Genomic DNA, 12465 nt, shown 5'->3' with positions numbered 1-12465 from the left:
CTGCTCGTTAATAATAACAAGTCAATAAAACCTTTGCGAGTAAAAAGCCAAAACTTTGATGTAGAAAGCCATATTTTAATCTGCTCTGTCCACAGTTTCTCATCCATCCAAGTGCACTAGTCTTTGGATGGATGATGACAAAGTGGATGGATGACACAGCGCGCTAGCTTGGCTAACAGCGATTGTTACAAACCGTCTGTGTGTCTAGCTCAGTTTGCCAGGAATAGGGTTGGGCTGATAGACGATGCCATCGTCCATCGGCATTGTGATTGTAAAACCCCCACCCCCCAGCAAAAAAGAAAAATCTCAAATTTTCACATTATACCACAGTGTGAAAGCAGGTTTTAATGACATATAATAACATTATTATTATTGTTTTTAATTATGCTTTGCACCTGCCTCCCCACACTCTGACACACATCTCAGGTAAACACCCCGGCTTGCCCCGCCTCTCTTTCCCCCCCTCCATTTTCTCCATCAGCAGTATGTTTTATAAAGTCGCCTAAAAGACTGAGAACTCGTTTTTTCCGTATATATATCCACTCGAGATCCCTTATCACGGCAGCAGGTGAGCCGCACTTCGGCTCATTATTGACTAGGGGTGGGAATCTCTGGGCACCTCAGGATTTGATTACGATTCAGAGGGCTGCGATTCGATTATAAAACGATTATCGATGCATCTTGATGAATAATTTTTTCTAAAAAGGATCCCTGGACAAATACTATGCATTTAATTTATGCATTAAAATCCAAAAGAAACATCTCCTAATTAGCTTAAAAGGAATTTACTTTATTAACCTCAGCCCTATGGTCCTTTATTTCTTTGACATCCAGACTCCTCTGAAGACAGACATATAAAGTTAATTATCAGGATGTAGAGTATGTGTACAGGACAGAGCTGTACACCAGTTTAGTCTAAGCTTGTACCTCATGTTCTCAACACTTGACTAGTAGGTTAGTTAGTAATGACATCCAGCATATAGAGTGTCACCATGCTTGCAGTGTGGTGAAATGTGTGGTAAAATCCTCACTTGCGCATTGATATTAATGATTGTGACATTTTAGCAGGGCGGTTCTTCATTCCGCAGCGGTGGTGTGCGGAATACATGGGAAGACTGTTTTAGATTTTTAGACATATGTTAATCGATTCATAATCTTCCACGTCCGCATCGCAATGCATCTAAGAATCGATTAATTCTCCCACCCCTATTATTGACGTAGCCTATCAAACAAATAAAAACCAACATCTGCACTCTCTGTGTTCACTGTGCTTTACCTGGTCCATGCGTAAAATACCCAACGCGACTTGTAACGTAAGTTAATAGTCTACCAATTTTTACCGAGTGAAGTCTGTGCAGGAAGACCCCCGCGCGTGCCCAATGACAACGTCTAACCCTTTGTTTCATTTTAGACATCGTCCGATGGAAATTTTGTAGACATCGTCCAACCCTAGCCAGGAACCTTTAAAATTTCGCAAATCCTTGTAAACTCAGCTGCTGGCTGAGACAATCCTGCTGCTCCTCTCTACAAAATGTACCTGCAGGCAGTGAGTAACAGTAGCAGCAGAGGGAGGAGGAAGGACTGATACTGACTGAGGTCTGAGTTCTTCATGCTTACTGAACTCCACACAGTATAATTTATTTTATTGACATTTTAGATTTGTTTCCATTATTGCATTACATTATTGAGTGTATATAGTGACTTTGCTGTTGTAAACTTTACTGTTGCTGCTCTGGAAAAAAAAAAAAATGTAGTTACATTTAAAATATTCCATTTTCAATGCAATGTTCTGAAATTATTCTTTGTTTAAATTTTTTTTTTTTTTAAAAAGCAATGATTTAGTAATGAAAAATAACTGATTAGAGTATTGATAAAGAACCGAACTGATAAGGAGAAACCATAAGAGTAGCTGAATCGATCGAATCAATCAAAAATACCCATCTTTTAATAAAATTATTAAATGGCAGCAGGTAAAGATGATTAACACACACAGTTAACTAGTCCATATCTGGGGAGAAGTAGGGGGGATTGTCATTTGCCATTTTTAGAATGTCGCTTGGCGTCTAGGACACACTGTGTTTACTTAATTATTTATAAAGATTAAACATGACAATTAACTTTAGTCTTGTTGTTATTTAACAACCGTTAATAAATAAAACAATTTATATAGGGGCAAGTAAAGATTGGCTTTGGGCAACTTTGAACCCTGTTGTGCGATTAACATGTAGGCAAACCTCTCAGCAAAAATCCATCGTGACATGATGCACAGAACCAGACATTGAGGGCTTAAGCCTTTTGCTAATACACCAGCACCAAACAAGATCACATCCTCCATCTAAGAATAGATCCAACCAAACAATTCCATCTAAATATCCCAGATTAGTGTTTGGACTAAAGCGTATGTGCCCAGTGATCCGAGAGAGGGCCAGGGCAAACTGGCCCGCGTCCAAGCTCACCCCAGCCAACTCTGTCTGGGCCAAGCGAGACTCGCTATGTTAACGGCTCAGTGTGTGTGTGTTGTGTGTGAGAGGAGGCTGAGGAATAGGATTGTGTCTTCAGCCGCTCTGGACAGGGGCTTTAGAGCGCGGGGAGAGCCTAATCCTGTTTGGGCCAGGAATTTGATTTTGATTATTATCTCTCACGAACCAAGCCAAGGCTTACCCCCATTTCTGCAGCGTTATCCCCACAACACACACACACCTCCCCCTTGCAGCCCAACAGATTTGACCTCGTTAAGGCGCTTTAAAGGGGATTATTCTACTTTTATCACTTCGAGTGAAGTGCCCTTGCAAACATAGGCTTGGCATGGCTTGGCCTCCCTCCCGACTCTGCAGAACTATCTTGACCCCCCTGTGCAAGGCCAGCCAAGCGCACAGCACAAACACACACAAACATGACACTTAAGGCACACTGCCGCGCAAACACAAATGCACAGAAATGTAGTACACACACACACACACACACACACAGGAAAATAGTGCAGCGATTGCAAAGCCAAGGGAAATGGGCAATTTGTCAAGAGTGGGGAAAGTGGTGAGGCCGACACGGCTGCGGGTTTGGAGACCATGGCTGAGATTAGAGCCTCACAGAAGGGGGGCTCTTAGATTACACCCAGTACGGTTGTGCAGATGATTGATGCCTGCTTGTAAAAACCAAGGTTATTACTTACAACAGCCGGCGAGAAGGGGAGACAGGGAGGGAGGAAAGGAAGATTAGTCCCAGAGTTCGCAACAAATAAGTGGACAATGAAAGCAGAAAGCTGGAGTGCCGTCATGTGGCTGACACCAGGGAACTTCTGTTGCATCTGCTTAACTGAGGCACCGGCACTAAAGTTTGCACGTTAAAAGTTTTAAAAGTAGAATAATCTTTTCCTCTGCCTCCGATCCAAGTAATTTAATTTTGAGTATCTGCTAATGAGTCCCAATCTAATCTTTATATTATGCTAGATTATAATGAAATTTCTGCATGTCTTAGGCCATGTTCAGACCGACAGAATTACAATGTCATTTATTTCAGTGTGCTCACTGTGTGTTAAGACCTTAGTATATTTCCACCAAAGTGCTTGTCGGATGGTCGAACAGCACCTAAAACAAAGGTTTTAACTCTCTCTCGCATTCGCTTTTTAAATTCTTCACACAACTACTTTTGTCACTTTTTTGTACGTACAAACCAGGGCAATGCAATGAATGCCTTAAAGAAAAGAAATTCCTAAAGTCTTTCCCATCTCTATGACAGCAGGCCTTTCACAACTCCTACAAGTGTTGCCCTTTGGAACAACTATGAAGACTTTTGCCTTCAGACATGGTTGGACAACAGATTGTACAAACAAATTTGTATCAAACATAACCATGCCTTTAGCGTCAGACTCCAGTGGTGCCAACACCATTGCGGATGGCCCCAGCCAAAAAAACCCAAAGGATTATCTGACAAAAAGGTTAAACTTTCTAGTCGTGAAATGGCATCTAGTACTGCATACTGCTGTGCAGGTGATAACTGCTAATCCTTCAAACTAATCAATCTATTTCTAAATCTGGACTTCCTGGACAATGTGTTCACACTGGCATCTGTAACAACTAGCCCACACCAATGCAGTCCCTAGTTGTTATTTAAACGGTTCTATTTTCAGTCTTCAATACCTGTTTACACTAAGAAAATTTAATTAGCCTGAGTGACACAATTGACAGGGTACACCGTTGCAAATATCTAGCATAAGGATGTGACTGGTTGCACTCTGGACTAGCGGGGCATCGACCTCACAGCAGGGTGGTGGCAATACCTGTCAACATGTATTCTGAATACAACACGATTTAAACCCGTCCTGTCTCATAGAGGACGTCCGCCCTCACCAACTCCCCCCTCCTTGATTGACAAACACGCTGAATCGAGGTTTTCATTGCCTTGCTGTGATTCCTCACTGTGTCTGAATGAGATCTTGATGGAGATGTGGCGGCATATTGTTCCAGTCCTGCTTTTACTGCTCTTAGGCACACAAACAGAGCAGCTAATTCTCTTGTCTGAACTGGTGCAGCGCCTTGCGTTTTGGCAGGTCTAAGGGCCTTGGCTGGGCTGGTCCAATCAAGCAGCCCCCTGTCGAGCCGCTTTGTTCCAGCCCATTGCACCGTTCTGCTTTGAGGAAGGGCTGCCCCGCCCACCACCACCACCCCCTCCCTCCTTCCCACCTCCCACACACTCTTCATAGGGAGCCACTGCTGAATACTGATGCAGCCGCTTCACTCCACACACCCCCCACCTTCACTCCCACACAACACACACAAACTCATTTCCATTCTACTTTTTTTCTCTACATGCATAACATCCTCAAGCGCATGCACGGACACACACGCATACAAACACAAAACTGCACATAAGTCCAAAATTCAGAACACACACACACACACACACACACACACACACACACACCAGTAACTCCTGCAGTTTTGAGCAAAACCAAAAGTATGGTACGACTCAGCTGACATCTGGTTTTATTTATATTCACGTTCTTTCTGGTGAATTTGCTGCAGGAATTTATGTAAAGCAAAGTGGCCAAAGAAGACAAAGAGATACAGATCCAGTTCAGCTTGTACATCTTTCCCCTCCCCCCCTTCAACTATACTATAAATTACAAAACGTTAAAACGTATTTGTACATATCCTGTGATATTGTTTCCCTCCAAAAAACATAAATTTACACCAAAATAGATTTAGTTATTTAAACGGTTCTTTTTTATAGTATGTTTTATCTGATGACAGCAATAAACCACACAAATAAGCTGCCTTGTATTGTCTCGATCTCACCTATGTTGTCTTGCAATCTGTCAATTCAATTTATTTTGTATATTTCTAAAGAGTGGCCATACAGATTCTTCTTCTCAGTTATTTCTGTACAACACAATAAATAATCACACTGTGAAAGTGCTATAACTGATTGGCCAAGCAGGGGACTGCATCATTCATAGAGTGGTATTTTCTATCTCCTTGATTCAGTATTTCCATTAAACCAGAAGCTGCTCTGGTGTACGCTTCTGAACGCTAAAGAGATATTGCAGAGAGTGTGTGTGTGTGTGTGTGTGTGTGTGTATGTGTGCGTGTGCTTGTGATTTAGTTGTATTCACAACACACCTGAAGCTGTATAACAAGGGGCACTAAACACAAACCTTTTCAAAAACTGCTCTCTAAAGAGGATACATTTGAAAATGCTGACACATGTCACCTAAAGCAGTGGTTCCCAACCTGGGGGGGCGCCAGAGATCACGGGGGTGCTCAAAGCTTTATCTGTTTTGAGGTTGTCAAAAAAAACTTTGGTTTGCACATTTAAAAGAAATTGTGATAACACGCTACATAATTTATACAAAAGTCTGTATACATTTTTTCCTCACTGAAAATAGTAGGCAGACTACTTAGTAGTAGGGCTGTAACGGTTTTGAAACAGATTGTTATATTGTAGGCTATTTGTATTAACAGTATTTTCCACCTTAGATTAGTTTTTATTTACTTGAATCCGCTCCTCTGCTCTTCTCCCCACACACACACACCTAGCCGGCACCTCTGGTCTCTCACGGAAAACACGCCGGCTGGCTCCGCCTCTTTCTGTCTGTCTCTCTCTCCCTGTTATGTGTATGCTGACTTTGTCCATCAGCAGTACGTTTCATAAAGTCACCGTGTTTAATAAACTCGCCCGTGATTCAGTTTTCAAGTGCGCCGCATGTGGACCGAAACTTAACTTTAGGGAGTCACATCTGCAGTGGTGCCTTCACTGTCGCTCCGTAATGTAAATATCTCCTGCGTGTCCGTTGACATAATACCAGATAACCTCTCCCTCACCGTTTCTCTGCAAAATGCTAAAGTGGGTTGCCATATATACTTTGACAGGTGTGACTATACCTGTCTGGCCCGCCCAAGTAAAGTATATGTTGAAAACACTTAAGTTAGCCTATAGGCCTACAGCTTGCACTATTTTGTTATTACACCTTATAAACCCCTTTCTTGGTATTGTTTAATACCAAGAAAAAAATACCAGGAGACTGTTGGTGAAGGCCAACCAAGAGCTGGCACTGATTTACACAGAGCCATGGAGGTGTCATTTGACTCCATTTTTTCGCTATTAGTAAGTAATTACATCATCTTTTTCTGTGTGTGTGTGTTTTGTCAGCTGTTGGGGGGGGCTCAGCTTTTCTTAGATAAAAGTAGGGGGGGCGCCAAGGAAAAAAGTTTGGGAACCACGGACCTAAAGCATCTCAGAGTCATTAAGATCCGAATCTGAGAATCCCTTACTTGCCGACACACTTCACCACGTTTGCTTTATAAACAACTAATTACAATTTGGAAATGGTAGACAGCCACTTGACAGAAATTTTATATAGCTGAAGGCTTATGTGGCCTTAGCATGTCCAACAAAATGAACATATGCCATCTGAATTTCCAGATAATGTATTTTCACAACATATCAGGCTATATTATCCCATAGTGATTATCTAATTTTATCTGTATTACTCTCTTACATTCATAACCAATTAAGGAGCATCTCAAAGATCAGATGTTTTCTCTCTCAACCTGATCGACAAGATCATCTATGCTTATATCATCTCAGTTAGATTATTGTAAACTCACTGTATTCAGATTTGAGCCAAACACCTCTCTCACGCCTTCAGATGGTACAAAAACACAGCTGCTCGTCTTTAACCAAATACAAGAAGACAAGACCATGAGCCTCTCTTCACTGATCAGTTATAGAGTTGAATTTCTTCTCTGGAAAGTCAGTTTGAATTTATATAAATTTTGGATGGAGACTTGACTAATGATGGTTGAAAGTTTGAAAGTGCGTATATCTGGGGCGCCCTGTGTTTTAGAGGTTAAGATGTCGACCATAAACCATAACGTACCTGCTTCGACCAAGGCTGGGAACCTTTGTTGCATTTCTTTCTCACGTGTTTTCTGTCATCTCTCTGCTGGTGCTAAATAAAGTCATAAAATGCCCAAAAGACATATTTAAAATGAAATGCGCATATTATTATATAAAAGGGGGGGATAAGTCAGTGTGCTTGAATATGATTTCACATGCATCTCCGTTGCCAAGTCTGTGTGTGTTCAAGAAGAGAAGGGTTGCACCAGTCTACAGCCCTCCCTTTCAACCAACCCCAAAGCATTTTGACAATCAACCACTGTGGCCCTTCACAAAAATCAACATCACCTGTGACCCATGGCCTCAACTCAGCCACTCAAAGCAGGGCCTCCTGCGGCGTGGAGGGGAGGGGGTTTTGTGTGTGTGGTGGACTGTGGGGCTCTGTTTGTCATGCTAATCAGCTGGCCTAACCTTAATGACCCAGACATCTGCTGCACTGCATGTGTCAAGCCCCACATTCAATTTGTTCCCCTAGATACAAAAAACAGGTAAGACCCTTGAGGCTGGTCAGAATGTCTGTGTCCTTGTGGCTGATGTTGTGTGGGTGAGAGGGAAAAAATCCTTTTATATCTATGCATGTGCCACAGCAATAATTACCAGCAGAGGAGAGGTAAAGTGTGTACGTCCGTGTCTTCTGTGCTGTGCTCGCGTTTTCTTCTGTGTATGTATGTGTGCGTCTGTGTACACACTTTAATGTCGAGTACCCCCCACCAACAAACACGCGCACACGCACACACGTTCCTGTCTGTATGTGCAGCAGAGCGATAGAGCAGGGGTGGGGGGAGTTTGTTTAATGGGCGAGACAGGGGACCATGGGGATTAAGCTCCCCTCAGCTGGAGGCTTTAGACGAAAGGCTGGGGGCTGTCCTGTTAATTCAAGTGGGCTTAATAATGCCTGTGCACCCTCTGCCCCTGACCCTCCCACCACTACATCAGATCTGGGAGGAAACGCATGATAAAGAGAGACAAGTGGGGAGTGGGGTGGGGGTGTGTGTGTGTGTGTGTGTGTGTGTGCGCAACCTGTGGCCATCTCTACAGTCGAGCATGGGCTCAGGGGGCTTGAGACATTTCGCCTCTATATTACTTGCGCTACTCTCCGGCTTTGGCAACAGGCCTTTCTGTTGCTCCACTTACACGCCACAGCCAGCTTTGTTGAAGCTGCATTAGGATTAATCAACACCCAAACAATATGGCAAATGCTATCAACTGGGTCAGGCACTTTGCCACTACCAAATGAGGCTTTTTCCTTTTAAACCAATGAACTGTGCCCATAACCTGTGACAGTGGATTAAAATGTGCCCACTGATGTAAAAAAAAAAAAAAAAAAAAAAGGTCACAAATCTCTGTTAAAGCTTGGTCTTCTTTTTATCAAAATGGGACAACTATCTGAAACAAATCATTGTTTTTGTTTCCCAGATAATTCCAGAAATCTATAAAAAATGAAAGCACTTCCACTAGGCATGACTATTAATTCTGAACACATAATAGGCACCAAAACAAAATGTTAAACTGTGGAAGAAGGCGGTGAACCCGTAACAAGCATCTCTGGAAACAAAGCAGCAACCACCCAAATGGGGGGGGAAATGGCCTGGCCCAGTTGGACTGGAAAATGTCTCTCTTGTGTCTAAATATGAAACAGCTAAAAACCATATGCCCCCTTTCACATACACTTTACATTAACACAGGAAACACCTTAACGTTATTTTAATGCAATGTGACGACATATCACTGCCACCATCAATACAACTTCCTCTGCTGCTTTAAATTCGAGGCAGCATACATGGGAGGATCCTTGATTGTGCATATACATAATGAAAATGTAACGCTTTTGTTCACATCATATGCCAGTATGGAACTTTAATGCTGATGTTACTATAGAATGAACAAAGGAAAATAAAAGGAAACCAGATCCGGTGGTGAGTGAGTCAGTCTGAGAGATCCATCATCTGTCATTATGAGGCAGTCCTGTTACTCTCTCATCCCCCAGCTCCTTATCTGTGACACTCCTATCTATATGGGTGTCACACACTCTCCCCATCCTCAGGGCACCTGTGACAGCAGCCACAGATGAGGAGAAAGAGGATTTGAAGAGGGAAGACGTGTGTGTGTGTACATTATATTTATGTATAAAGCCACAGAAGGTGGGGGGAGGGTACGTACACAGGTATATTTGTAGGGGATTGGAAATGGCTTGTTGTAGCTGGTTAAGACCGAACCGGCTGCAGCAGCGCTGGTGAAGAGACATGCTAAATTCCCAAACCCCATTTTTAATCCTGTGTGTTGGGTCTTAATACTCCAATCAAGCAGCATAGGGGCACTCAATTGGATTAGAAAAATGACCTCCTATCAGGCAGGCAGGCGTGGAGTGGAGTGGCCCAGCTGCTCTCACCTTGGAAAAAGGTGACTGAGTTCTCTCCCCATCAGGAGGTGACTGCCTCAACACTTCACCCAGAGGGAGGAGGGTTGTCTGAAAGCAGGGCTCTAAAGTGACATCTTGCCCCAGTAATTCCCTGAAATTAAGTGGAAGTAAGTATTATCTGGACATCATTAAGAATGGGCATGCCATCTGTGACTTTAATTTTAGGATATTACAAAAAGTGCAGCCAAACTGTACAGCCTGATTAAAAAGGTTTCCTCTTGAGGGGCCACTGTTGGGTTGTTTAGCAGACATATGAAAAGCACAAAATGGAGAGCCTGAAGCCTTTTCATTTAAAAAAGAGCCATGATGAGATGTTATTTAATATAGAGACAGATAAATGATTGAGGAATGCTACTATAGCCAAAACTGTAGTAAGTTTTTTGATTTGAAGTTGGAATGGTTCTTAAAAGAAATACATCCTTTTGGATCAGTTTCACACTTAACACTTAGGCTGAACTCGTGTCGCACGCCGCTTATACAGGATTTCACTCATCTGACAAGCCAGGCTGTGACCAGAGGTTCTGAAACGCTCACATCCTGCTCACTAGTCTGAGAACACACATCAGCACCACAGCACAGCACAATCACATTGCCACACAGACTGACTGCCAAAGGGCAAACAAGTCATGTCACAAAAGACATTCAGGTTCTAGCTTCAGCAAACAGCTCTTCCCCTTTCAGCAGCAAAACAACTAGTGGCGGCGACAAGACGCTGCCAGGAAGAAGCATAGGGCACAGCCCCTGGAAACTTATCAGTCTTCTTGCGGTTTTCTTTACCTGCGCCACACTTACACAAATGCCTTTTTGTTATAAGGCAAGGTGAAACTGCAACAAAAAACTGGGAGGTGGAAATCTGGGTTTCAGGCAGGTTTCTTATGGCACCACAACAAGCCAACTGTGCCAGCTTATATCGTCCATTTGAGTCTGGGTCCCAGCCAGAAACACAATTCTTTAATTTGAGCCTGTTAGACTGAAAGAATCCCTGCTCCAACGCAGTTCTGACACAAATGGATATTTATACTTTGACAAGCAACACAATTCTGCCAGTCACTTAACATAAATGTTTGACCAATGGGCTGAGAGTCCTCATCACTGATGAATGCATGCCCTGGACTGAGTTTCTGTTACCATGGAAACGTGCGATTTAGGGAAACAGAGATGTGCCTTTTTCCAGTCATAAAAACACCCACCTGAACATGATAGTGTACAGTGAATATTGAGTGGCTCAGCAGCCATACGACAGCAAAAGACAGCACTGCCAACATTTCGCTCCCATTTCTGGGTAACATGACATGACTGCAGCTAATAAATATGTGGTTTTGGCATTATGGAGAATGCAGTCAAATGACAAAATGGTAGTGAAATATTTGAGCAGTCATTAGAGTTATTATATGCCATCATCTGGAAAAAAGTTTAATAGTCTTAAAGCCAAATACAAAGGGTTTCCTTCCTCATCGTGTCATGTCTATATAACCACCAAACCACTCATCTTCTGCAGAACTAAACGCTGCATTTAAAAACACACGTTACTACTGTTCAAACATCCCCAGTGTCTATTATTATTTCTCTATTTAAATTACAAAGTGCTGTCAAAAAACACATTGCATGCATTAATTCCCCTAACCTAACTAACCTGCCTGGGTAAAATCTTTACAGTAGAGCCTAACGTTAATTTCTGAACTAATGATAAATTAAAAAACACTTACTGAGTGTCTTGATTGTGGAAACATCATGTCAATTCCTTGTTTGTTGCTTTCCTTCCCAAACACGATCAACTGAGTGCCCTGTGTTTATATTTTTCCTCGCGTTGGTCCTTTGTCCAAAGCTAGCCCAGCCTTAAACAGGAGCTGTCCAGCGTTAGCGGGATGACTAGCTAACGGTAGCTAGCGACCCCCAACTAAAACAACAACAAAACAACAAGCTGAATATAAGTAACGCACTTTTCGGACGTCGGCGAGGTAAAAAGACTCGGTGTCTTGTCTGGGTGATGCAAAACGATTCAGCTATACCTGTCCCGACTCCGTATTTACTGCGTCTGTGAACAGGAAACCACCATTAGAGCTGGCTCCTCGGTGGCTAAGCTAGCTAATTCTTAAAAAGCTGTCAGTCAAAATGATCCATCGCTGCTGCAAGCTTTCCGCTTTAACGCACAAGCGGCAGCGGCGATGCAAGCTCAACGCAAGAAAATTAATAACGTTATGCACACCGCGGTGTTTGGATGTAGCTAGCGAGCGGAGGGTAACGTTAATGGCTTCTTCCTTCGCCTTGTGGTGGTCCTTCCAAGCTTTCAGCTCGCTCTCTTCAGACAGCTGCGTGCTGAAAAAGTATGAGGCAAGAGGGGGGGACTAATTCTCAGAAATAACAAAATGTCTGCGGGTTCGTTTAAGTTGAATCCCGTTTCGTCCTAACGGCAACAAATAAGTCGCGCGAGTGAAAAAAAACCACCGAATCTTTGCTGTAGCTCAGACGGCAAAACCAACTTCAAATTAAAACGATTCCAGGCTTGATTTAAACTCTGAACGCTTATCCCTTCAACAGAGGAGCAGTGGAGAAACAAGAGTGGTTTTGTCAGCGGTGGGGTAGCTAAAAAGTCAGTCCATTCCTGGAGCTGGTAGGTTAGGGCTGCTGAGCTGTACGCCCCACACAGA

General features: G+C 43.0%; 1 protein-coding gene across 2 annotated transcripts in view; it reads right to left on the bottom strand.

The window, feature by feature from the left end:
* tle5 (TLE family member 5, transcriptional modulator) overlaps positions 1 to 12465 on the bottom strand; it is a 49861-nt gene extending 37396 nt beyond the window's left edge. The window contains exons 1-2 of one of the 2 annotated variants that reach the window (XM_038715998.1): positions 11827 to 12462; positions 11524 to 11714 (exon numbers count right to left, since the gene is read on the bottom strand). In XM_038715998.1, the coding sequence (XP_038571926.1) occupies positions 11524 to 11550 (27 nt within the window). In that variant the 5' untranslated portion in view covers positions 11551 to 11714; positions 11827 to 12462. Of the gene's footprint in view, positions 1 to 11523 lie in introns of both variants that reach the window. The other variant, XM_038715999.1, reaches the window with a different exon arrangement.

This window comes from Micropterus salmoides, unplaced genomic scaffold (assembly GCF_014851395.1).
Source record: "Micropterus salmoides isolate LMB-PRFRI ecotype aquatic unplaced genomic scaffold, ASM1485139v1 Ms_hic_scaffold_13, whole genome shotgun sequence".
Classification (NCBI taxonomy): Eukaryota; Metazoa; Chordata; class Actinopteri; order Centrarchiformes; family Centrarchidae; genus Micropterus; species Micropterus salmoides.
The sequence above is the reverse complement of the archived record's forward strand: the minus strand, read 5'-3'. Positions and strand labels throughout refer to the sequence as shown.